General features: G+C 43.2%; 1 protein-coding gene across 1 annotated transcript in view; it reads right to left on the reverse strand.

The window, feature by feature from the left end:
• Positions 1-6: 6 nt before the first annotated feature.
• The window catches only part of EVA1A (eva-1 homolog A, regulator of programmed cell death), a 56,746-nt gene continuing 30,121 nt past the window's right edge, over positions 7-26,631 (reverse strand). The window contains 7 exon segments of the mRNA XM_023744278.1: positions 7-580; positions 582-737; positions 739-813; positions 815-858; positions 7,730-7,867; positions 15,358-15,532; positions 20,982-21,103. Coding sequence (XP_023600046.1) covers positions 482-580; positions 582-737; positions 739-813; positions 815-858; positions 7,730-7,867; positions 15,358-15,532; positions 20,982-21,103 — 809 coding nt within the window. The 3' untranslated portion in view covers positions 7-481.

Below are 26,631 nucleotides of genomic sequence, written 5' to 3' on the forward strand. Positions count from 1 at the left end.
TCATGCTATCGGCATCGGAATCCCCTCCACACCATGGAGTCACTTAGAAAACTGCGTTTACTGCGTGACGTTCACCCTGCAGCCCCTAGCCCTCGCGCTAGGCACATCTTTCCTTTTGTAAAGGAATAACACGTAGCCATGAAGTCTGCAGCAACTTCTGAGATCCTCAGAAATCAAGAGAAACCACAGTCCTGTTTCTCTCATCTCCATCCACATTGTTGGAGAGGGATTTTCAGCACCATTCCAAGACCCGGAAAGGTGGGGGGACCGACTGGCGTTTTCTACTTGGCCACGCATTTAGTCAGAAGGAGGGATCAGTCCTCCCGGCTAGAAAGCGGGGGTGACCTGCTTGTCTCTCGGCGTCCGCGGTAACCTTAGCAGAACTGCGTTCGGCTCTGCGCCCACCCCCCCTGCAGCCCCGCTCCCCGTCTCCCGGGGGTGCGGGGTCCTGCTCCCAGCGGTGCGGGGGCCTGCGCCTGCCCTAGTAGTAGCGGTTCAGGCTCCGGGTCCCGGGCACCTCGGGCTGCCCATTCATCCAGATCTCCCTGATGATGCGCTCCCGCTCCTCCAGCCGCTGCGCGGGCCTCCAGCTCCTCCGCCGACGTGAAGACGTTCTTGTTCAAAGTCCTCTCGAAGCGGCGGTGTCTGCGGACCGAGATGTCAGAGCTGCCATCCTCGCTGTCGCTGCTGTCGCTGCTGTCACTGCTGCTCTCCTGGTCCGGCAGACTTCTTCCGGGAACGGGACCGCCGCCGACAGTCCACGCGGCAGGACAGCCTCATCACCAGCGCAGCAGGGGTGAGGACCAGCCCCAAGGCACACGCCCGAGACGAAGTACAGCGCTGCTCGCTTGGGGTTTTCTGGAGGAGGAGAGAGAAGAGAGCGTTGGAGAGATGGCAGCTCCAGCCCGCCCTGTACACCGCTCACCTGGCCCCAAAGCGTTAAGAGTTACAAAGACTGCCTTCCCGCTTGACAAATGCATAATGTATTCAAAATATAAGTATCCACCAATGAGGAATCTGCGCAGTGTATGAGATTCTTTTCCTATTCTTGCAACTTTAAAGTTGAAATCATTTCAAAAAGTTAAAAGAAACAAAAATATGTAACACCACGATACGCAAGCTACTGTGCTTAGATATCATTTCATGAAGAGGTGTACCTGTCTAACGTTTATTTTGGCCTATACTAGAAAAATCTTTGCCTTTGAATTTACTCCTGCAACCCCTTGAATAACCTATTAATCACATTTTGGGGCTTATTCTTCTTTCTTCTCCCCCTCCTTCATCCTTCTCCTCTTCCTCCTCCCCCACCCCCTCCTCCTCCTTTTTTGATGAGAAATCTATACTAATAAAAGCCTAGGTGGCCCTCTTGCCCTTGCGGGAGGCCCTCACGCCATCACAAGATGGCTGCCCCACATCATCACAGATGGCCGTCACAAGATGGCCGGCAGGGGAGGGCAGTTGGGGGCTATTGTAGCCGGGGAGCAGTTAGGTGTCCATCAGACTGGCAGGGGAGCGGTTAGCAGGCGATCAGGCTGGCAGGCAGAAGTGGTTAGGGGCAATCAGGCAGGCAAACAGGCGAGTGGTCAGGAGCCAGCAGTCCTGGATTGTGAGAGGGATGTCCGATTGCCGGTTTAGGCCTGATCCCGCAGTCGGACAACCCCCGAGGGGTCTCAGATTGGAGAGGGTTGAGGGACCCCCCTGCACAAATTTTGTGCACCAGGCCTCTAGTTTATAAATAAAGGCAAGGTCAAACTATCTTGTTTATTCTGAATATAGCATCACAGGCCTTGTCAACAAGTGTAGGCAGCTTCCAAGATGCCCCCCACGTGTTGGTATTCCACTCTTAATGCAAGCACCTCCCTTTGAGGGCTGGACCTAGTGGGCTAGACCGAGTGACTTCCTTCCAATAAATAGAAAATAGCAAACATGATGGATGAGTCTAAGATTAGGTGACATAAGGCTAACTTCCAATTTGCTCGTGCTCTTTCTCTGGCTTTCCTCAGTTGCTCACTCTGATGAAGCCAGCTGCCATGCTGCAAGCTGCCCGACAGAAGCCCACAAAGTGAGGAATTAAGCTTGGACTCTGGCTAACAGCCTGCAAAGAACCGAATCATGTCAACAGCCACGTCAGTGAGCTTAGAAGTGAATCCCCTGGTGGAGTCTTGAGGTGGCCACAGCCCTGGCCTTGAAAGCAGCCTGGTGGGAGACCTTGAACCAGAGAACCTGCCAAGCCAAACCCAGATCACCGACCCACAGACGCTGAGAGATAGTAAATGTATGTTGCTTTAAGTCATTAAGTTTTGAGGTCATTTTCCTTGCAATAATAGATAATTTATACATTCACGTATTGAAAGCCAGTGTAGGCATTTTGGAATGACCTCAACAGGTTAATTTGCAGAGGAGGAATCTGAGTCCTTCTTTGGTGAGAAAAGAAAATAATCATCCTATAGATAAGCAATAGGATTAGTGCATCCAGTGATGATTGTTATATGATATGCTCAACAGAATGAGAGCCTTTGAGTGAACAGCTTTCCTTTTCACATGGGACATGCCTGGCCTTGAGTAAGAGGGCATGGTCAATCTGATAGGACCTACAACTGACACCAGCAATTAAGTTTCCCAAAATCTATATTCATTGGTAATTATGAATTAAGATACAGTGTTTTGCAGGGTTTTTAAGACTCTAAATGGGATAATATGTGATATACATTTGCTTTCTAAATTTAAGAATGTTTCTTATAGAGATTTCCAGACACATCAACAGCACTTTTTTAAACTTTTTTTCATCCTCACCCGAGGATATGTTTATTGATTTTTAGAAAGAGAGGATGGAAGAGTGAGAGAGAGAGAGATCAATGTGAGAGAGAAATATCAGTCGGTTGCTCCAGTACATGTCCTGACCGGGGATCGAACCTTTTGGTGTATGGGACAACTCTCGAACCAACTGTGCTACCCCACCAGGGCAGCATTCTTTGCTTGCTGCAATGATGTTCTGTTTATGTAATCATTTTTTTTTTAATATATTTTATTGATTTTTTACAGAGAGGAAGAGAGAGGGATAGAGAGAGTTAGAAACATCGATGAGAGAGAAACATCAACCAGCTGCCTCCTGCACATCTCCCACTGGGGGTGTGCCCGCAACCAACGTACATGCCCTTGACCGGAATCGAACCCGGGACCCCTCAGTCCGCAGGCCGACGCTCTATCCACTGAGCCAAACCGGTTTCGGCATGTAATCATTTTCTTATTGTCTCAGATTTTTCACTATTATGATCAATGCTACCAAGGAGTCAACATCCTTGTATACATCTCTTTATGTAAAAGCAGAATTATTTCTACAGGTTAGTTATCTAGAAATAGCTGCATCAAAGGGCATAAGCATTTCAAAGTTTTATGCTTTCTAAACTGCACCCAAAAAGGTCCTATCAGCCTAAACACAGCATATTAAACATACGTGAAATCCCCACCAAATGATAGGAATGTAAATAAAATAAATAAAAATTATAGTTACAAAGAGAAGAGTAGATAATAAAGTAGAAAACATTGTCAATACAGAAACTTGATCTATAGCACCACCTTCTGGAAAATAAAAGAATGGTTTCCAGCAACCTGCCAGGTGAGTTGTAAAAAGCAGAAAAAACATAAAAGCTTAAGAATTTTGCTACACGAAGAAGCAAGAAGTGCAGAACAGGTGTACAAATACAAGGTCAGGGAGTACCCCGAATATAACAGGATCAACAAACAGTGCACCCCATGTGAAGACAAGTAGTAAAGATTTGAGGAGGTGTCCACTACATCAAAGGCAAAATCAGCAATGCAAAACTAAGAAACATGAAGAATAAATAAAACACGTCATCACCAAAAGATAATAATCTTCCAAATAACCAAGCTCAAAACATAGAATCTTGCAATCTAGTGGATAAAAAATTTAATAGCTGTTTTGAGGAAACAATGAAAGACAAACACAAAAGACAATTCAACAAAATCAGGAAAAGAAAATACATGAACAAAATGAGAAGTTTATCAAAGAGATAGAAACTTTAGAAAAGAACCAAACAGAAATTCTGGAGCTGAAAAATTCAATGATTGAAAAAAATTCAATACAGGGAATCTGCAGCAGAGTAAATCAAATGGAAGACAGAATAAGCAACCTACATGATAGAAACCTTGAAATAACCAAATTAGAGGTGAAGGGGGGTGGGGAGATATACAACAGTGAAGAAAGCCTACATGATCAGTGGGATTCCATCTTATAAATATTAACATAATTTATGTTCCAGAAAGAGAAAAGAGGATGAAGCAGTCAGGAAGTTTATTTAAAGAAGTAGTAGCTGAGAACTTCCCAAACCTGGGAGAGCCTTAGATATCCCAGTTCCCAAAGCTAATAGATCACCCTTCTACCTCAATGCAAAAAGACCTCCAAGATACATTATAATGAAACTGTCAAAAATCAAAGAAAAAGAAAGAATCCTGAAAGCAGCTAAGAAAATATTGCAAGCTCCAAAGGAACCCCCATTAGGCTGTCCACAAATTTCTCAGCAGAAACCCTTCAAGCTAGGAAAGTAGAATGACATATTCAAAGTGCTAAAAGAAAATAGTTGTCAGCCAAGAATACTCTATCTGGAAAAGCTATCCAGATCTGAAGGAGAAATACTTTATCCAGAGAAACAAAAGCTGAGAGAGTTCATCACAAGAAATGCTGAAAGTTCTTCAAGCTGAAATTTAAAAATGCTAATTAGTGACATGAAAACATATGAAAGTATACAACACACTGGTAAAGGTAAATATACAGTCAGCCTTAGAAAACTCTAGTTCTGTAATAGGAGAGTGTGTGAGCCACTTAACTATAAGATAAAGGTTAAAGGAAAAGAGTAATAAAAATAACTAACTACTATAATCTGTTAATAAATATACAATATAAAAAGAGGTAAATTGTGATAGCAAAAATATAAAGAGGGAAGTAAAAGGGTGGAACTTTTGTTTATGCAATTGAAAGCTTTCACCAATGCATATGATGTTAGCTGTGGGTTTGGCATTTATGATTTTATTATATTGTGGTATGTTCCTTTCATACCTAATTTGTTGAGGGTTTTATCATCAAAAGATGCTGTAGTTTGTCAAATGCTTTTTCTACCTCTATTGAGATGATCAAGGACAAAGAAGATGAAATCACTATCTCAAAGAGAGACCTGCATTCCCATATTCATGGCAGCATTATTCACAATAACCAACACATAGAAACAGCCTAAATGTCCACCAGCAAAAAAATAAATAAAGAAAATTCAGCCATAAAAAGGAAAAAATTCTGCCATTTGCAACAACATGAATGGATTTGGAGCGCATTATGCTAAAATTGAGATAAATTAGCAAATACAAATACTGTATCATATCACTGATATGTGGATTAAAAAGTTAAACTCATAAAAACAGAGTAGAATGCTGATTCCCAGGGCCTGTGGTGCAGGAGAATTGGGGAGATGTTTAAGGGTACAAATTTGCAATCAGTAGATAAGTTCTAGAGATCTAATGCATAGCGTAGAGATTATAGACAACAATATTATATTACAGACTTCAAAGTTGCTAAGAGAGTAAGTACATCTTAATTGTTCTAGCACAAAACAGTGATAATAACTGTGTGACATGCTAGAGGTGTTAGCTAATGTGACGATGGGACTCATATTGCCATGAAGGAGGCTAAAATTGAGTATCCCAGTTGATACTCAGCGAACACTGGGAGGATTCAGAGAGCTCTTGCCTGGTGGAGCTTAACATTCCAGCAGGGAAGTGACCCATTGGCTCCAGTACCAAGGAAAGTGCTGCAATAGGAGCATGAAGAAGGATCTCTGAAAACACAAAAGTGAGTAAAAAAGTGAAGTGGAGATATGGAGCTCTGAGAGGGCTTTCTAGAAAAGATTTGCAAACCGATGCTTTGACCAGAGTGGAAAACCACCAGGCAGACCTGCATTGAAGCTTTAGCTCAGCCTCATCTTTCAAACAAAAATAACACTACCCACCTAGCCTGCTGAACTGTGGTGAAGGTTAAAGGTATGACAGGTGACCAGCATAAAGGGATTATCCGAGATCCTGGCAAAGAGAGGCATTAAGTAAATAACTCACTGTTTTCTTTCAAAATATTTTTTTATTGATTTCAGAGAGGAAGAGAGAGGGAGAGAGAGATAGAAACATCAATGATGAAAGAGAATCATTGATCGGCTGCCTCCTGCACGCCCCACACTGGGGATCGAGCCCACAATCCAGGCATGTGCCCTGACTGGGAATCGAACCTGGGACCCTTCAGTCCACAGGCCGATGCTCTATCCACTGAGCCAAACCAGGTAGAGATGTTTTCTTTCTTTCCTTCCTCTTTTCCTTCTTCCTTTCTCTTTCTTCTTTCCTTCCTCCCTCCCTCCTTCCCTCCCTCCCTCTTCTTCTCATATCTATCTCTCTCTCTATCTATCTATCTATCTACCTACCATCTATCAACTTACCATCTATCATCTCTATCTCCCTCTTTCCCATCCACCCATCTATCTAATCTACCTGTTTTCCTCCCTCTGTCCCTCTACTTTCCTTCCTTTTCTCATCCCACCCTCTCATCCCTCTGAGTGTCTGTCTCTGTCTTCTTTCATACCCTGTCCTCACCCCACCTGTTACTGAACTGAACCTTGGAAACCACTGTTCTCCCTCTAGCTTAACTAGTCCATCCTGTCCTGCCAGCCGATCAGAAAACATCCTCTTTTGCCTACAGCAATCTCAGACATGGATTCCCAGAGAAGCCCGCTGAAAGCAAGCCCAAAGCACCAGGGAGTTTATGGGGCCTCCCCGGGTCCTGCGCGGTGACTCAGGGCTCATTTTCGGAGCTAACATAAACTGTTTTGTCTTTCTTCGTCATTCTTCTGCAAACATCAAAACTGTAGCTCTCTCGTGGTTATGTTTTTCTCTTCTCCACTCCAGGTCACTTCCTCTTGGCCAGTGATCTACCCTGGTCTTGAGCAGATCCAGACAGCTGTTAATGGCCCAGGAAGCGGAGTGGGGAGGGCTATTGTCATTGTTTTCCCTCAATAAATAAAAATACATGTATTGCTGTATCTCGCTTCCTGCAGGGTCATTGTTTTCCTGGGCAGGAAGAAGCTCTCTGTGGAGGTCCTGGGGCTAATATCATTTGCACCCCCGAGGTCAGACCAGACAGTGCCCTGCAGACTCGAGGGGGCAGAGAGCAGCACCAGTCCAGGCCAGGTCTGCTGGTGGCCCTGCAGGTGGAACATTTAATTCCCTCCCTGAACTTTCTTGTGGGCCCCAAAGCCTGCCGTCCCTTCAGTGGAAAAAAAAGTGTTAAAAATAGGCCTTCAGGATCCTAATGGGAGCCTGTGTGGAATCAGGGAGTATTCAGCATAAGCCCTTCTGGGAACTTGTAAGGCACAGCAGGATGTCTCTTAATGGGGCTCTGCCCCTCCGCATAGAAAAGTGAAGACTCCCACTAACCCTCCTGCCCTCCCCTCCCCGGATGCTGGAGGAGCTTCTTTCCTCCTCCTCCCATCCCTGGCCTGCTGTTTCCCAGGAAGGAGGCGTGTTGGAAAAGCACTGTCCCCATAGGCGAGCTGTGGTGTGTGCTCCTTTGCGTTCATCTCTTTCATTTTCCCCTCTTCCCTTATCCTCCCCCCCTCATACCTCAGAAGAGGCTGTCCACTGCCCGGCCACCCTCCTGACCCATCCACTCACTTTTCTTCACCTGCAGCGCGACAGACCTGCAGTCCCACAGCCCTAGGATTCAGGGGAGCTAGACAGAAGCCCTGACCCCTTCTCTGATCTGGCCTAACGGCTGCAGGAGCTGATACTGTGTTCTGACGCTCTTCCCGCTCCTTTGAGTCTGAAAGGGAGGAAGAGTGTGATTAATTAGCCCCTCCAAACTAGGCAGCACTTTACGTAGTTGTATTACAATCAGTTATGTAACTATCATTTTCCTCACATAAACAGTGAGAAATTTGAAGGCAAATCCATGAGTCATGTTGGATTCCCAGAGCATCCAGCACAGTGCCTTGCTTATGGCGTATATCTCTTCAATTACTGAATTAAATCATGAATAATACACAAGCTCTACAAGACCAGTTAATAGTGTTATTATATGCGGATAAATATGTATGTAGATGTATGTATGTGTATATATGCATGTGTATGTATATACAATACATATTTTATATATAATAGTACAACATTAAAAGAGTAGAGGATGGAAAACATTTATAAAATCACCGTAATCTCACAAAGTGAATAGGTAGTAAAGTGAATTTCCTTCTCTTCTATTTTCCCTCATATAAATTTGTAGCTATTTACTTATATTTACTTGATTATAGTACAGAGATTTCCCATATAATCCCAGCCCCACACATGTCTAGCCTCTCCCATTATCAACATCCCCTGACAGAGTGGTACATTTGTTGCAACTGACGAACCTGTATGACACATCATCTCACCCAAAGTTCATAGTTTACACTAAGGTTTCCTCTTGGTGGTACAATCTATGGGTTTGGACAAATGTATACTGACATGTTTTCATGTCACGTAGAGTGTTTTCACTGCCCTACAAATCTCCTGAGCTCCACCTATTCCTCCCTCCCTCAAGGATACACATCTCCTACAGTGCCCAGCATCTTTCTTTACTGGTCCATTATCTTCCCCTCACTGAGGCCTAACAATGGCTACATAGCATTCTACCCCATGAATACACCCCAAGTTACAAAAAGCATTTTCTATCTTTGGATATTTAGGTGGCTACTTTTTTAAAATTAAAAATAAGGATGAAAGAAATATTTTTGTGCTTCACACACTTCTAATTTTGTTTGTTTCTTTTACTTACTGCCTTATGATGGATTCTCAGAAAAGGAATATCTGTATCAAACGGAATACATACTTTTATACCTTTTGAAACATATTGCCAAATGGCTTTTCAGATACATTCATTTATCTTACCCTTAGTTGTGTATGAAAGTACCACTTTCACCAGACCCTCTCCAGGAGGGGATATTCCACTGCTAAAATTCCCCCCCAAAATTTTATAGGTCAATAAATAGTTCCTTTATTTATTCCACAAAAATTTACTGTGGATCTGAAATGCCTTTGGGGCCAGAGCCATAAAGGTTCTCAGCCCTCACAGGATTCCCAGTATAAAGGGAAATAACATAAAACAGAAACTACAGTACTTTCTAAAAATCCCCAAATTAATGAAATGATTGAGTTATGGTGGGTTAGGGTCCCCTGCTGAGAAGAGACCACCTTATTCATGACAAGCTCATAGGAAAAGTGATTCATTTTCTGGCTAACTGCTACATGCCCACACTGCTGCACTCGCAAAGAATATTGGTTAAATAAAAAAACATGATCCCCCCAAACTTCTGAATTGAAAAAAATTACTATAAGCAAAGTCAAACGACAAATGCCAAATAGGAAAAATATTTGAAATATGTAACAGAGGCCAAGGACTGATATATAAAGAGCACTTAGGGAGAGCATTAAGAAAAAGAGCAACAACCAATAAAGAAAATGGACAAAAGATATGAATAGTTGACAGAATAATAAGTACAAATGGTCCTTAAACATATGAAAAGATGCTCGCCTCCAGCAGGGGTCGGCACACTGTGGCTCACAAGCCAAACCTGGCCAGCTAGCTGCATTATTGGCACAGAGGCATGCACATTCATTTATGTTTTCTCAGGCTACACTGCAGAGTTGAACAGTTAGAACAGAGACCCTACAGCCTGCAAAGCTGAAAATCTTTACGATCTGACCCTTCACAGGAAAAGTATGCTGACCCGTGACCTAGAAAAACAAAAATAAAATGACATTTGAATGTTATTTTTCTTCTATCAGACTGTTGAAAATTCATCAGTTTGAAAATACTATTGCAGGACCTTCTCATACTTCTTATAAAGAGTAAACTGATAAAACTCTTTATATGGCAATTTGGTAATATTTATCTTTTTTAAAATTTTATTTATTTTACTTAATCTTCACCAAAGTATATTTTTTCTATTGATTTTTTTAAAATTAAATTTCAAAAAGCAATTATTCCATTTAAATTTTCTAACAACCTTATTATAAGTTATTATTGCAGTTATTATTATCAACAAAATGATCACTCTCATTATAAATTATTGTAGTACGATCCCAAGGGGTGGCTTGCAAATTGTTGAAACAAGAAATACTAACTCCTCCAATCCATGTGCTAAGATAGAGGGAAACAAAACAATTGTGTGTGGAGAACACAGATGGGCCCCTAAGCCCAAGCGGGTAGTGAAGGGAGAATATGACACTGAGAGAGTCCTGAAGACTGGGAGCGAGTTAGCCGGGCCAGGCCTGGAGGGAAGAATTCTTGGAAAAGAAAAATGATTGTGCAAAAGCAAAGAGGCGAGGAAAGCTCTGGCAAATGGTTTAAAAGGGCTAGAGTGAGGCCTTGGTCAGGGAGGGCTATAGTTAAATAAGGGCATGGAAATGTCAAGGTCAGACGGGAAATGCTCTGGCTGGGAAGGCACAAAACAAACTGCAGATTGGAGTACCTCGAACCATCCCCAAGCCCCTTCTCCCTGGATTGCCTCTACTCTAGAGAATGTTCTTCCAACTCCAGCACTGTTGATATCTTTAACCAGGTAATTCTTTGGTGCAGGGGTTGTCCTGTGCAAATTGCAAATTTGTTTCTCTACCTGCTAGATATCAGTGGCAGCCACCCCTCCCTGCTCCAGTTGTGACAACCAACGGTGTTTCCAGACGTTGCCTAAAATACCACCATAGGGCAAAATCAGCCCTGATTGTGAACCACAGGTTCAGAGGTTAAAAAAGCAAAAATTCTCATTTTTCCTTCCTCTCTTGCAGCTAGAGATGGCCATGTGACACAGTTCCTGCCAATGAAATACCAGTAGGAGAGTAGATGGACTGGAAAATCCTTCCTTTCACTGCCTTCTTTTGCTCTTGAATGAAGACAACAGCAGCAGCAGCCACTTTGCAGCCAGGAGATGGCAAGCATAAAAGAAAAGCCATGAAAATCACACTGAGGTTCACCCCTACATATTTAAGTCCATGGACGAATGCTAGCAAGCACCTACCTCCAGACTTCTTGTTTTGTGGGTAAGATAACTCCTATGTGTTAAGGCCACCAAGTTAAGGTTTTCTATTATATGTAGCTGAAAACGATTCTATAATTGTGAAACCATACAAAAGTTTTCGGGTTTTATCCCAGAGATAGTGAGGATCCACTAAAGGATTCTAAACAATAAAAAGAAGTGGATCATCACACCTACATTTTGAAAAGATCATTTTGCTACAAAATACAATCTGTGGAGCAAGAATGGACGCAGATGTCATAGGAAATGCCATTATGGCCAGGCAGACAAAAACATGATGGGCTTGAACCATCTCAGTAGCGGTGAGAATAAAGTGGAGAGGACACATTAAGCGGTAAAATGGACCAACCCTAAGCAATTGGATATAGGCAGTGAAGAAGGTGTATCAAAGGCTAAAAATTATATTTCTTGTGTAGGTAGTACCCTAGACCAGTGACGGCGAACCTTTTGAGCTCGGCGTGTCAGCATTTTGAAATACCCTAACTTAACTCTGGTGCCGTGTCACATATAGAAATTTTTTGATATTTGCAACCATAGTAAAACAAAGACTTATATTTTTGATATTTATTTTATATATTTAAATGCCATTTAACAAAGAAAAATCAACCAAAAAAATGAGTTCGCATGTCACCTCTGACACGCGTGTCATAGGTTCGCCATCACTGCCCTAGACGGTACACAAAAGAAGGAGCATGTTTAAAGAGAAGAACAATATTCCATTCTAGGCTAGGTTGAATTTCAAATGCTTATGGCACATCCAACTGGTAATGTAAAAGGCATTTAGATACACAATTTGAAAGTCAGAAAAGAGTAAGAGAGCAGTAATTTAAAAAATGTGTATGATAGAATTCAAAAATTTAAGTGCCAATAAAATAATGCCACTTATTATTTAAGTAGTATCAATGAAGTATAGAATACTTAAAATATAGCTAAGCAAAATTAAATTAAAAATGCACAGACAGATACTCACACAAACCCAGCATTCAGGTAATAATTTACAGTAAAATGTGGTTACATATACATGCAAACACACACACATAAATGGTATTATACCTCAAATGCTGAATGATAACAGGCCTTATTCAGTTAACAACATACCATAAACATCTTTCTACTTCAGTTAAAATTTACTCAATTTTCTGGTATTTTTACTATTATAAACGGTTCTGAGATCAACTGTCCTCATAATAAAATTTTTGCCCATATCCCTAATTATTTCCTCAGGATAAGTTCTGAGATGTGGAATTGCTTGCTATATGGTATATGTTTTTAAGGCTTTTGACAGATGCTCCTAAATCATTCTCTAGAGACGTTATAGCAATTTACAATCCCATCAGCACTACATACGAGTACTCATCTCCCCACACTTTCCCCCAAACAGAAGTTAAATACTTAATCTTTGAGAAATTTGTAAAATAAAATGTTAATCTGATTGATGCTTTCATTTTGCATTTGTTTAAGTCAGTGGTTCTCAACCTTCTGGCCCTTTAAATACAGTTCCTCATGTTGTGACCCAACCATAAAATTATTTTTGTTGCTACTTCATAACTGTAATGTTGCTACTGTTATGAATCGTAATGTAAATATCTGATATGCAGGATGGTCTTAGGCGACCCCGTGAAAGGGTCATTCGACCGCCAAAGGGGTCGCGACCCACAGGTTGAGAACCACTGGTTTAAGTGCTAGAATTTGAGCTGTTTGTGCTTTATCAGCCATTTGTATTTTTTCTTTGGTAGACTGCTGATTCTTGTCCTTTGTCCACTTTTCTTTTGGTATGTTTACCTTTTATTGATTTGTAAGAGCTCTTTATATGTTATAAACTTTAACCCTTTGTCAATGCTACATTTCTTAGTTTGCATTTGCCATTTAATTTGAGGGCATGCTTTGATCAGCAGATACTTAAAAGTATTGGAATGTTCATGGTTTGAATTGGCTATTGTGAAAATGGGAACAGGATGTATCCAAAAGCAAACACAGAGACTGAAACCCTATTTGAAAGGCTCAGCTGAGGTTGGACACCATGCATTTCTAATGAGGTCAATCTGCAAAGCTGGACCAGCATTCGGTTATTGGAGTGCAGAGGGAGAAAGTAAGAAAGTAAGATTCACTCAGAGTTTGTATTTGCTTGATTTAATCAGACCCTGCACAAAGGAATAAGAGAGTTATGTGTTGCTGAAATAATGGATCACATGGGACAAGATAAGAGATAACGGATATTCTGGGAAGGGTCAGGGCTCCCTGTAGTTGAAAGCCAGACACAGCAGAATGAGATCATGAGAGAGCTACAAGGTTAGGAAATTTTCTACAATTTTCTTCCAGCAAACTTATCTTATTGCTTCTGCTCCGTTTATTCTATTTCTTCTTTTAAAACAACAATGTATTTGTATCTGTTACATTTACCTTCACATTTTACAGTTCTTCATTCATTTCCTTTATAGTCAGGCAGTGTTCCCCATCAAAATCAGAATCGATGTTCGCCCATCACATCTATTGATTGGATTGAGCGCATTTTATTTTAGCCACTCAACTTTCCATAGCCTTGTAATCTCTTTTTATCTTAGCCCATACTCACTTAATAGAAGCATTGTCTTCCTGCATCTCAAGCAGTATTTAATTCCAGAATATGGGGTGGGAAGGAGAAAAGTTGAAGAGAGAGCAAAACAGGGCCAAGCACCCTTTCAGCCTTAACAAGATCACAAGACACCCGGTAAACACCAAGCTATTCAATGAGTTACCACGCTCGATGGTCACAACTCGGGGCCCTGCTGGCCAAAATGGAAGGCTGCCAGGAACCTCCTGTGCCGAGAAGAGTTCCAAAGTCCAGTACCCTGTTTGCTCTCACCAGAGATATTTTCTTGCAACAGCTGATTTGCAAGTGTCCTTTGAGGCCTTGAAAACTCCAGACCCTCTCTGACACACACTTCATTTCGGGGGTGTCTTCACTATAGAGCTGAGGGACCATATTCAATTGCTTGTAAAAACATGGTGCCAGGGTTTCAAACATCTCTTTTCCAACCCCAGTGTCCTTTTCCCCAAGAATAGCCTTGAAGCAAGAGCAAAGCTGGGATGCCTCTGATGGTGGGCACCAGAGAAGGGAGGCCCCAGGCACTGGGGAGGCAAGGAGCTGAGTGAGGGCCCGGGTCTTTGCTGATCCGAGACGGGAGGAGCCTGGACTGGAGGCTCGTGCGGACTACATATTGCATCTTGCGAAACGGAAAGGAGCCAGCCCAGTATGCCCTGAGAAGCCCTCCTTCCTAAAATCAGGTTGCACGTCATCCAAGATCATCTCACAAAGAGAAGCCACGAGCTTCCCTTATCCCCAACCCTGGCTCACAGTTTACATTGTAAGTCGAAATGCCAGGCTTTGCGTCTGAACTCTGAAGTCCCCACATACCGACCCTGGTTAGAGAACTAGAAAGCAAAGCCAGTCCTCGCCCAGAGGATATCAATTGGAACTCCAGCCCCTTTCCTTCTATGCAACATCCAGAGAGCTCAGGTGAAGCTGAACGAAGTAAAATCAAACCAGCAAACAATTAAAAACACACTCAAGCAGTAGGAAATCTGTTCGGTCATTCAAACCAGTAAGCATTCTCATGTATTTTTTCTAAATGTCAGCTTGACTCAGGTATATTTCCATGTGTTTTTAAATGACTCCAGATGAAGAGCATCTGTTCCCAAGAAATGATCTTGAGCAGAAAGTCAGCCATCCTCCGAAAAGAGAACAACTTTGACCCAGGGATGGGACAAATAGCAGACTCTCCCAGACCCACACACCTTCTGTCTCAGACCCACACACCTTCTGTCTCCATGTCTCCCAGAAGGTTATGAAACACCTCACACAGCCCTGGAACGCAGGACATATGCACATGCATGCACACACATGCACACGCACACGCACACTGGGTGGGGTTGAGAACCACTGCACAGAAATGGCCAGGCTGAGGATACTCCATCCAGGTCTTTCACATCAGAGTTAAATGTAAAAGATGCACACAATAGCCCCAAGCTACTTCACTCCCTCTTTTAAGCCCAAAAGGAAACCAAACATTTTCAGCAAGATAAGCTCTTGTCACCCCATCTGCCCAATTAGAGAACGCCATACTTCACTCTCAACCACAGGACCTTTCATCTCAAAACTCAGCACAGCAGAGCCCCTCTGCTCTCATTGCACAGCATTTCTCTCCTGGATGCCCCCTGGATCCAGCCCCAGGCCTCAGCCCTGGCCCAGCCGAGACCGCAGAACTACCTGAGACAAAGGAATAGGTGGCCAGGATGCTGCTGAGTAGAGCCATGTCCCTGCGCTGGGCAGTCAGAGGCTCCGTGCTGGTGCTGCGGCGGAAGGGCAGCCTCCACGTGGCATCCAGAGGCGCCTCCCGGAGATGCTTCAGCGGGATCAGTGTGGCCCCTCCCTCTCTTCTCTTCTGTTTGGAAACACAAAGTGAGTGGTGAGAACACAGTCCGCTGTCCTGAGGCTGTGTTCTAGGTAGCCCGGGCCCAAAACAAAGAGCTAGTCTCCTAAATGCCAGCCAGCCTCCCACCAGGCATCTAGGTCCTGTCCTCTTTGCTCTGGCGAGCTTCTTGGCTTTCCAGGAAGGGAGCACCTCCTTACGTCTCTGTTTTGCCTGGCCTTTCTCCTTTCTCTTCCCTGTATCTTCCCAACTTTACATTTTAGCACTCCTCCCTCACCTTTCCTGGTACTTTTTATTGTATTCTCCCTGTTTGCCTTTGCCCACGGTCACTTTAATCACTGCCCTGTAACCCCACGCCCCGCTGGCTCTCGGCCAGGCTCTGCTTCCCCTGCACCCACTGCACCTGTGTACTTTGATCAGCTTGCCTCATCCCACAGATCACCAAATGTGTGTCCTTGGCAATGAGTCTGAGCTGGCTACTCCAGACCTGCCAACGTGGTTCCCACTCTAAAATGCCCCAAGAACTTGGGCGCTAGGGCCCGCCCACATTTTCATGATTCTACCTATAGAGGGACCAGGCTATTTCAGACCTGTTCCCTCTTATCTCTTCTCACTCGTTCTACCCTAGAGCAAATCTCATCATTTCATTTCTGGGAGTTGTGCACCAGTCTCCTCCCCTAGTCCTTTGGCCAACACCTACTTCCTGCTCCATCTAGCACCCACTTTCACCAACAGGGTCATCTTGATAATGTGTAAATCTGACCACTTCGCTCCACCGCCCAACCCTTTCACTAATCCCCATTACACTTAATACAACACACATCCACTTCCACAAAATCGGATCCTTACCTCAGCTCCCAATTCATCTCCTACCAGAGTCTACAGCTACACACATATATACAGAGATACAAGCCTGCCTAATGCTCCAAAAATTTCAGATTTTTTTTTCAGTGCCCCAAATACATCAAGCCCTTTTATCTTTTTGTGCATTTGGTTGTGCTCGTTCTTTGGCCTAAAATGCCCACCTCCCTTCACCTGTGTGGCAAATGTTTCCTTTAAGAGAGAATTCAAAAGTCCTATGGCAGTCCCCAAATCCCAATGATTTGTTTTGCAGAAATAGAAAAGTCCATACTAAAATTCACATGGAATCTCAAGGAATCTCAAATAGACAAATGATATTGAAAAAGAACTAAGTTAAAAATCTCACACTTCCTGATTTCAAAGCTTATTTCAAAGCTAAACAGTGTAGTCCAGCCACAGATGAATGAATAAGCCAAATGTGGTATATACTACTCATAGCCTTAAAAGGGAAGGAAATTCTGACATAGGCTGCAACATGGATGAACCCTGAGGACACTGTGCTAAGTGAAATAAACCAATCACAAAAGAATAAGTACTGTATGATTCCACTTATATGAAGTAGTACCTAGAAAAATCAGATTCATAGAGACAGAAAGTAGAATGGTAGTTGTCTGTGGTGAGGGTCAGAGGGGGATGGGAAGTTATTGTTTAATAGGTACAGAGTACAAACTTTCAGTTTTGTAAGAAGAAAAGTATTCTGGAGATGGATGGTGGTTGCACAACAATGTAAATGTACTTAATGTCACTGAACTATACACTTAAAATGGTTAAGATGGTAAATTTTATGTTACATGTATTTTCCACAAATTTTAAAATTAATAAAAAATAAGGTGATGATGATGCACAACAGGAAATTTTGAATATTAATTCATATAATGAATCCTGATATCAGATTTTGGTGTTAACAGGAATGGTATCAGAATTATTTTGTAGTGATATTACAGTTGAAGACAATAACATTCTAATTTATATCAGACTATGAATATGTCTTGATTTTTAGAAAAAAATATTATCTCACATATCAAAAATTGGATAGCAAGTAGTTAAAATCTATCACATTTATAGATTATAGATAAAAACATATTGCATCAATAAATGCAAAAATGTTTGTGTAAAATTTAATAAAATTTCATAATTTAAAAAAAGTCTACTGCAGTGAAGCTCCAAATCCTTCTGACTCTTTCTATTTTTTGCTATCAAAGTATCCAAATATTCTTCTAATAGTGCACCTATGGCATACTAATTAGAATGATCAGTTTACATGTCTGTCCCCAAGACTGCAGAGGCATCATATAAATCCTTTTACTCAAGCACCTAACTCAGTGCTAATGAAAGGAGGTTCTAAGTGAATTCTAGCTGACCTGCTGGCTGGAAAACAGAAAGAACAATTAGGCCTGAGCTGTGTATGCTTAAGTCTCAGAGCATATTTCTGAACAGGTCTGAGGGTGAGCCGCCTTGAACTCTAAAAGGATACAGGGACTAAGTGAATGAGCTGGGTGCCAAGTAGAGCACTTCCTCAGGTCTATGAGAGGACCACGTGCAAGATGGAAGCTTTAAGTGGCACAGAAATTCTTCCTGCCTCTCCTCATGCCCCAGGTGCTAACCGAGAGGCCTGCAAGAGCCAGAGGCAGGAGGAAGAGGGAAAAGAAAGCAGGCCAAGGGTGAAGAAAAACAACCTCTAGGTGGTCCACCCTGAAGATAATCAGGACACAGTGGCAAAAGTCAGCCTCGAGAGCAGGGGTCAGGACATCTTTACTGTAGGGCCAGAGAATATTTCAAACTTCGAGGGCCATGGAATCTGTCTCAGCTACTCAACCTTGTCATTGTGGTACAAAAGCCACCACAGACAATATGTAAATGAGTAAGTACTGCTGTGTTCCAATAAAAGTTTATTTTTGAAAATAAGTGGACCCAATTTGGCCTACGGACCATAGTTTCCAGACCTCCGGTCTACTTCTTACTCCTCAAATACAGTTCAAGGACCAGCAGCATTGACACCACTGGAGAGCTTGTTAGATCTGCATAATCCTAGACACCACCCAAGACCCTCGGAATCAAAGTCTCATTGTACAAGATGCCCAGCAGAGTTTGCCCAGTAGATCTGTGACCCGCTTCAGCCTGAGCACTCAAATGCTCTAACAGCACAGGCCCAGGTGGAGTTTCGCTTAGTGCCTCCTTTATAAATCTGATCGAGGGCAGGAGAGCACTCCTCGCTGGCCCTGCTATACAGTTCGTTCTCCAACTGGCTCAGAGCACCTGAGGGAGGACACCAAGACCGAGGGCAACACTGGGCAGAGGAGCTCCTGTTCGGGAGAGCTGCCAATGAGACAAGTCAATGAGAAGTCAGAGAAGTGAAGAACCCCAAACCCTGTGCTTCAGCCCTTCTTCTCCCTGAGCCCTCCCTTAGGAGTCGTGGAACAGCTCCAGGTAGCTCTGCACATTTCCCACTGGCGGTTTGCCCTCTAATGAAAACATCACCTCCTACTGTGCTGGTTAATTTTATGCGTTAACTTGACTGGCCATAGGGCGTCCAGATCAAGCATTATTTCTGGGTGTGTCTGTGAGGGTGTTTCCGGATGAGATTAGGATTCGAATTGATGGACTCACGAAAGTAGATGGCCCTCGCCAGCGTGGTGGGCACCATCCGATCTGCTGAGGGCCTGCATAGATCCAAAGGTGGAGGAAGAGGGGATTTGCTCCTCGTTTCCTGCCTCACTGTTTGGGCTGAGACATCCCATCTCATCTCATCTTCTCTGGCCCTCAGATTGGGCTTCAGGCCAGCAGCTCCCCTGGCTCGCAGGCCTGCAGACTCAGACTTTTCAGCCTTTGTGATTACATGAGCCACTTCCTCATAATAAATCCATATATAGCCCTAGCCGGTTTGGCTCAGTGGATAGAGCGTTGGCCTGCAGACCAAAAGGTCCCAGGTTCAATTCTGTTCAAGGGCACGTACAAGAGGCAACCAGTCGATGTGTCTCCCTCACATTGATGGTTTCTCTCTCTTTCCCTCTCTCTTCTACTCTCTCTAAAAATCAATGGAAAAATATCCTTGGGTGAGGATTAAAAAATAATTATATATATAATCTCCATCCCACTGGTTCTATTTCTCTGGAGAACCCTGATTAATACATCTACCAATATAAAGGTAAGGGGCATGAAGCACTGATCCACCCCAAAGTGCAGTTTTGTGCTCTATTCTTCAAGGAAGCTCCTTGTCACTGGCTATAGCTCCTAGAACAGTGATTCTCAACTTTGGGCAGTTTGCCCCCCAGGGAACATTTGACAATGTCTGGAGACATTTTTGGCTGCCACAATTGCAGTGAGGGTTGATGTGCACCTAGTGGGTAGGGAGCAAGGACACTTCTAAACATTCTACAATGCACAATAGCCCTCCCCCCACCAACAAAGAACTATCTGGCCCAAGATATTAATATCTTCAGGTTAAGAAACCCTGTTCTAGAACAAACATCATTACTTCACTGACCAGTCTAAGTGCCCCTCAGTGTTTACGAACCTCATGCACATCACCAATACAATCAGAAATGTGTCAGAGAGACAGGCTGCATGGCAGCTTCTGGTAGCCTTGATCAGGGTATCACAAATCCAAGCCCTGGGCCAGCAACTCAGTGTTCCCAGCAACCAGAGTGAACAGGTTCTGGGAGAACAACTCACATTAACCAAGCCCTCAAGAGAACAGAACATCAACCAATCCCAGCTTATTCATTCACGAGAAGCTGGTGCACGAATTCGTGCACAGGTAGGGTCCAGCCAGCCCACCCCTATCGGGGCTGATGGGGGTGGGGCCAGCCGGGGGGAGGGGCCATCCCCTGGTTGAACTCCCAGTGGAAAGGACAATTTGCATATTAGCCTTTTATTATATAGGATAACTGGAGAGCCACCTGCCACAAGATCTAGATCAAGTCCTCCTCCAGATAATGTGACCCTGGGGATTATCTTGGTGAGGGCAAAATTAGGACTAAGGAGCTGTAGATTTCCAAAGCTAGGGCTTTCTTCTTCTAGTGACGACCCCTTGGTTAATCTTACACTATTCTGGGGAAAAAATCAGGTCTAGAGAAAACTCTAGGCCCAGTCAACCAGCATCACAGCATGCTCTCATTGGACAGAGCCTACCAATTCTTATAAATCTTCCCTTCTGACAGCTTCCTTTCATCTGTGACCCAAAGCTCCTTCACCTAATTGCTGACAAACTGCAACATGATTGAAAAGAGATGGCTCACGTCTCAGAATTTTGCCTTCCTGAACACATGCTGGTCTCCTTGATGAAGATAACAACCCATCCTATGGGTACTGCCTTCTAGATTGAATGGCTGATTGCATGCATTGTATGCTATTTTTCACTGGCTTTCATGTTAAAGGTAACCTCATTTCCAATGCTGCAAATTCATCTTCTCTCGATTCATTTACATCGAGTGTAATCACTGAATGTATAAAATGAAATGTACCTCGTGATGATACATTTCATCTTAAATTGCAGTATCAACAGTGAGCACCCCTGGTATGTAAGCCCCCATGCAGGGAACTGTCTTATTACATCATAGTGTGCAGAGGCTGGTAAGAAATCTCATTACCCCTTAGCTACCTGGGGGAGGTGTGCTGTCAGGAACAGAGGAATCTCTGGTAAGAACAGTTCATCTCTGGTGACATTAGTACCCAGCAGTACAGGTCCCGAAACTTGGTTGGCCCCCGTTGGCTTCTCGGGCTCTGAAAGAAAACAGAAAAAATGCACAACAACCATCAGAGAGCATCACACGCCCAGGAGGTCACAGCACGCATTGCACCTGGTGTCATCATGAACCGCTGAGCAGAGTGCCTTGGTGATGTTTGTCTGGATCCCTATAGAGATGGGATACCAGCCCTGAGAGGGCAAAGCCCACTGCCAATTAAACCTGGAATTTGAACCAGACGGCCAGAGAAACCGACCTCCCAAGGCCATAGCAGAAAGGAAAGCAACGGGTAAAAGATCAAAGACACATGCTTCCTCTTCCCTCCTGTCAGCCAAAACCCACAAAACAGCTAGAGTGGGATGTGTCCACATAGGCCCTCGTCAGTGAAGTCTGAGGACAGCCTGTCTGGAACAGGAAGGGAGGGGATTCAGTTCCCAGAGAGCAATGCCCAGATGGGCCATGAAATGAAGTCTTATGAAGTGTGGGCATGAGAAACCTGGGAATGCCGATGCGTGGATTCCTGCAGCCTGGGCCTGTCATCCAGAAGTCTCAAGGCCTCTGCTCACCCAGCAAGGGAAGCCAGTGGGGCCTCTGGGAGGCCTGGGTCCCACCCAGACACGCTCATTCATTTATCATCACTGCTTCCTGCTGACTCCCACAGCATCCGACTGCTGATGGTTTGTTTGCGTCTTTATAGGTACTTATCCCCGCTGATAAGTACCGATAGGATGACACCTTCCTATCGCCTAATGCTCCTGCAGGCGCATTCCTATCGCCATGTTACTGGTGAAGAAGTGAAGGAAGGACACCTTCCTATCGCCATGTTACTGGTGAAGAAGTGAAGGAAGGACACTTGCAGCACAGCCCTGGGAGTTCTTTGGAGGCTCGTGCAACAAAGAGTGGAAGCAGCTCTCTGAGCCGTGCTCAGCCTCCACCCCACACTAAGGAAAACTGCCCTAAGGACTGACCCCAGCATGGCCACACAGAGTCTGAGATGCAAGGGCTTCGGTGAAAAATAGCTCCCACAGCACAGGATGGAAAGAGGATACACGTGGGCCCCAACTGAGCAGAGGGAAACCCGATTTTCTCTGCGGGACTGACAAACACCTGTGGATGACACATCCAACACGCCGGCCCGCCAGCTGCTTGGCTCCCTTGGCTCGGCCAACCTTCCCCCCAGCCCACTGCAGCAAACCATTTCCAGGGACATATCCTGGACCTTGTCGTCACCTGCAAAGTGCTGACTCTGGAATTTGGGCTGTGAACTCCTTCAGGTCAGAGACTGTGTTTTTGTTCATCTCTGTGTTCCCAGAGTCCCTCACAGTAAGTGCCCAGAGCTGATGTTGAGTGACAGTTGATGAATGAATGACTCACACTTAGAAATCCCACTCTCCAACCAGAACTACCATCCTTCTGCCTTTCACTCTTGGAATCAAAGTAAACATGCTCCCAACCTGTCTGAGATCTCTGGCTCCTTATACTCTCCAGCTCACCCAGGATACAAGTCTTATCCTACAATCACTTTTCTCTGCACAGCCTGGCTACTGTAACTACACCGCACTCGGCTCTTACTAGGACCTTTCTGCTGCCTTCCCCCCACCCCTCAGGCCTAAGCACAGGACCCCTCCAGCCCTCATCTGCCCGTTTTCCTGCCCACAGGCTGAGTGCTTCTGAAAAAAAAAAAATCATTCTTATTTGCATCATTGCAAATGTTTGGCTTATATCCTCAGTGAGGCCTTGTGTTGCTAGGAAACTCTACATGTCCCTGGCATGGCACTTTCTCATTTTCAAGAGGAAATGTACCAAACCTCTACCTCTTTCTTCCAGTCCCCTTCTCTGATGTGCCCCATCTTCCCAGAGAAAATTGGGGCCAGCCTCCATGAATTATAATTTCCCCCTGTTTCATCTGATCCTGACCTTTCTCCCTCCCATCTCTAAGGAAGATTTTACCTGTGCTTTTAATCAAATAAGTTCCTCCTTCTTCCTATAAGATTCCATTCCATCAATGATTTATCTCTCTTTCACCTTCCCTTTATTGACTGATCTCCATCTCTCTCTATAGTGACAGGCAGACAGATAGAAAAAAAGAAAGAAAGAAAGAAAGAAAGAAAGAAAGAAAGAAAGAAAGAAAGATAGATAGATAGATAGATAGATAGATAGATAGATATTAGATAGATGATAGATAGATAAAAGAGATTTTATTTATATATCTATATCTATATCTATATCTATATCTATATCATCTATATCTATATCTATATAGAAATAAACTACCTTAAACTTTGTCTCTCCCTTTCTTCTCCTCTTGTCCCCTACTCTCTGTATTTGTGAAATATATATACACAAGGAGTATATGCATAAACATACAGGTGTACATTGTACACACATGTATATATCTATGTGTATAATTTATATATACACATCTATTTTTTTTCTCTCAAACATTTTCCCATCCTTCATCACCTCCACTAGTTACAAGCCCCAACACAATGTCAGTGGAGAACAGATGGGACCAGAAGTCCGCTTCTCAGGCAGCAGTAATGAGAAGCCAGTCGATACATGTCAACACCAAGATGACAGAGATGTTAGAATTATCTGACAAAGACTTAAAGCAGCCATGATAAAAACACTTCAATGAGCAATTGTGAATTGAAACAAATGGGAACAAACAAACAAACAAACAAAACACATGGAATCCTCAGCAAGGAAATAAAAAGAAATCCCAGTAAAGAAATAGGAGACATTTAAAAAAATTAAAATTTTAGAATTAAAAAGTATAATAACCAAATTAAAATTAGTAAATGGGCTCAAATAGCAGAATGGAAGGGACAAAGGAAAGAATTGGTAAACTGGAAGATAGAACAATAGAACTTACTCAGTGGGGCAACAAAGTGAAAATAGACCAAAAAAGAAAATTAAACAGAGACTTAGGGATCTATGAGACCATATATATATATATATATATATATATATATATATATATATATATATATATATATGACATTCAGATCCCCAGAAGAGAAGGAGAAAATAGGCAGAACTGAAAAATCAATAAAAGAAATAATGGTTGTAAATTATCCAAATTTGACAAGAGACATAAACCTACAGATTCAAGAAGCTGAGCAAATCCCAAACAAGCTCATTAAACTCCTGAAAATAAAAAACAAAGAAGAAAAATCTTGAAAGCAGCCTGAGAAAAAGGATGTCTTAGCTATAGATCAGCGAGAGATCAGAAAGACCATCTGCAAATAGACCTAGCAATTGCATTTTTGGGATTTGTCCCAGAGAAATGAAGATTTATGCCCACATAAAACCCACACAGATATTTATAGCAGCTTTATTTGTAATAGCCCCAAACTGGAAACAACTCAAACTTCCTCAATGGGTGAATATTCAAATAAACTGTGGTACATCCATACCATGGTACACTACTCAGCAAGAAAAAAAGGAACATACATTTAACACATGCAACAGCCTGAAGGAATCTCTAGAAAATTATTCTGAGTGAAAAAAACTCAATCCCAGAAGGTCGCATATTGCATGAGTTCATTTATATAATAGTCTTGAAATGTCAAAATTATAGAAATGGGAACAAATGAGTAGTTTCTAATTTGGTAACAAATGAGGAGTTAAGGAAAGAGTGAGATTAGAAGGGTAGGTAGTGTAGCTATAAAAAGGCAACAGAGAGATCTTTGTGATGAAGGAAGTGTTCTGTGTCTTGACTCTATCAAGGTCAAATTACAGTTGTAATATTGTACTATAGTTTTGCAAGATGTTACTATTAGGGTTAAATGGAACATAGGATCTCTATATTAATTCTTGTCAATGCATGTAACTCTGAAATTATCTCTCCCCCCACCCCTAAAAAAAAGTCTAATTAAAAACAAGTGTGCATGATCTCCAGCACTCTGAATCATAACCTTCACATTTAAGTTTAAAAAGCATTCATCTAGAATATTCAACCAGGATGTTAGGAGAAACTCAAACTTCATTTTCATGAGGAGCAGTTGAAGGGAAGAGAACATTTCATCTTGGGAAATCTTGGAGATTATGAAAGTTTTCTTTTCCCAGAATATGAAGGGATTAAACAGGAGGAGTTACACTTGGTTTGTGTGGCACCAGGAAACGGAGAGGCTGATTGTGGGGAAAGGGCACACGCTTCAGCATTGATCAGGCCTGAGCTTAACCCCAAGTGCCACTATTTCCTATTTTAAGACCGGGCCAGTCAGTTAACACTGACCCTCTGTTTTCTTGTCAGTAAAACAAGGCTTATGATTTCTATCTCAATCCATCCATCAGCGGCTAAGCAGAGAAACAGAAACTGCGCCAAGTACTAGCAAAAGAAGGAATGTAGTGCAGGGAGCTGATTGCAGTGATAAAGATAGAAATCCATGTTGATGGTGATAGAGAAGCTAAGATTTGCAGATTGCTGCGATGACGGCAAAATCAACAGTGTAAAGATCTTAAATTGGGATGGCTTTAAAAAGACGAATTCGTTGGAGTAAGGTGGTACAGGATAGGACCCTGAGGTAATCCACAGATTAGCAACAATAAGCAGCAGGCAGTTGAAGGAACAAAGGGAAGGGGCAGTGTTACCCAGGAGCCAGGGTCACCAGGTAACATGGAAGACTCAAACAGCGGGAGCTGGAGCCATGGAGATGCAGTCACTAATGGGAGGAGGTGCTCCATGAAGAGAAAGAGGGAGGATGTGCTCTACCTTCCTCCTTCCCTCTACCCCCACCTGCCACTGGTGCCTCCACTGGCCATACCCAACAGGAAGCCAGAGCACCCCTGAGCCTGAGAGGGGCAGCCTCCAGGTCAGCCCCTGCTCTCCAGGGCAGAGGAGGGGTCAGAGGCAAACAGACCCAGGGCTGGCACAGTCACAGGAGGTTTGTGAGGATGCAGCATATGTAAGATGCCTATCACATAGTAGGTGCTCAATAAATAAATGGTAATTATAACTTATATGGGCCAGACTTTTATAATGGGCATTTTGAACCACATTTTCTCATTACTTTGTAGCTGAATACATAGAAGCTCAAGCGGGGATATTTGGCTCATGCCACAAGCACTCTGCCAAGAATGCTTTTTTTTTTTTTTTCCAAATGAGCAGCATATCTGAGAAACGTGAAAAGCAGCCCTGTCCTAAAGTTTCATTGTATAAAGCAAATGTTGAGTTTTCACAGCTGCTGGCTGCAGTCTACCCAGAGGAATCGTTTCAGTGAAATATTAATCTCTGAGAAAGCCACGCTAGTAATTCAAGCAGCATGTGCAAAATGTATTTAGTGTTGGCCAGGAACGGTTTTAATTATGTGAAGTCTTCAGAATGAGAACCAAGTGTTGACGATGTTTGACTACATCACAAAAGCTCTGGGTGCTCCCAGCTCTCTCCCCAGTTTCGGTGTATTTCTTCAGTCCCCGAACCTTAAACACAAAAGAAGCTCCCATGGAGCTGGATGATGGCACTGTCAGAACCACAGTGCAACCAGCAGAAAAACAGCCAAGACAGGAAACATCAGCACCGGCAGTCCAAAGACCTCCAGTGCAGTGTGAGGGTCAGATGCC

This window comes from Myotis lucifugus, unplaced genomic scaffold (genome assembly GCF_000147115.1).
Source record: "Myotis lucifugus unplaced genomic scaffold, Myoluc2.0 scaffold_444, whole genome shotgun sequence".
In the NCBI taxonomy this organism is placed as follows: domain Eukaryota; kingdom Metazoa; phylum Chordata; class Mammalia; order Chiroptera; family Vespertilionidae; genus Myotis; species Myotis lucifugus.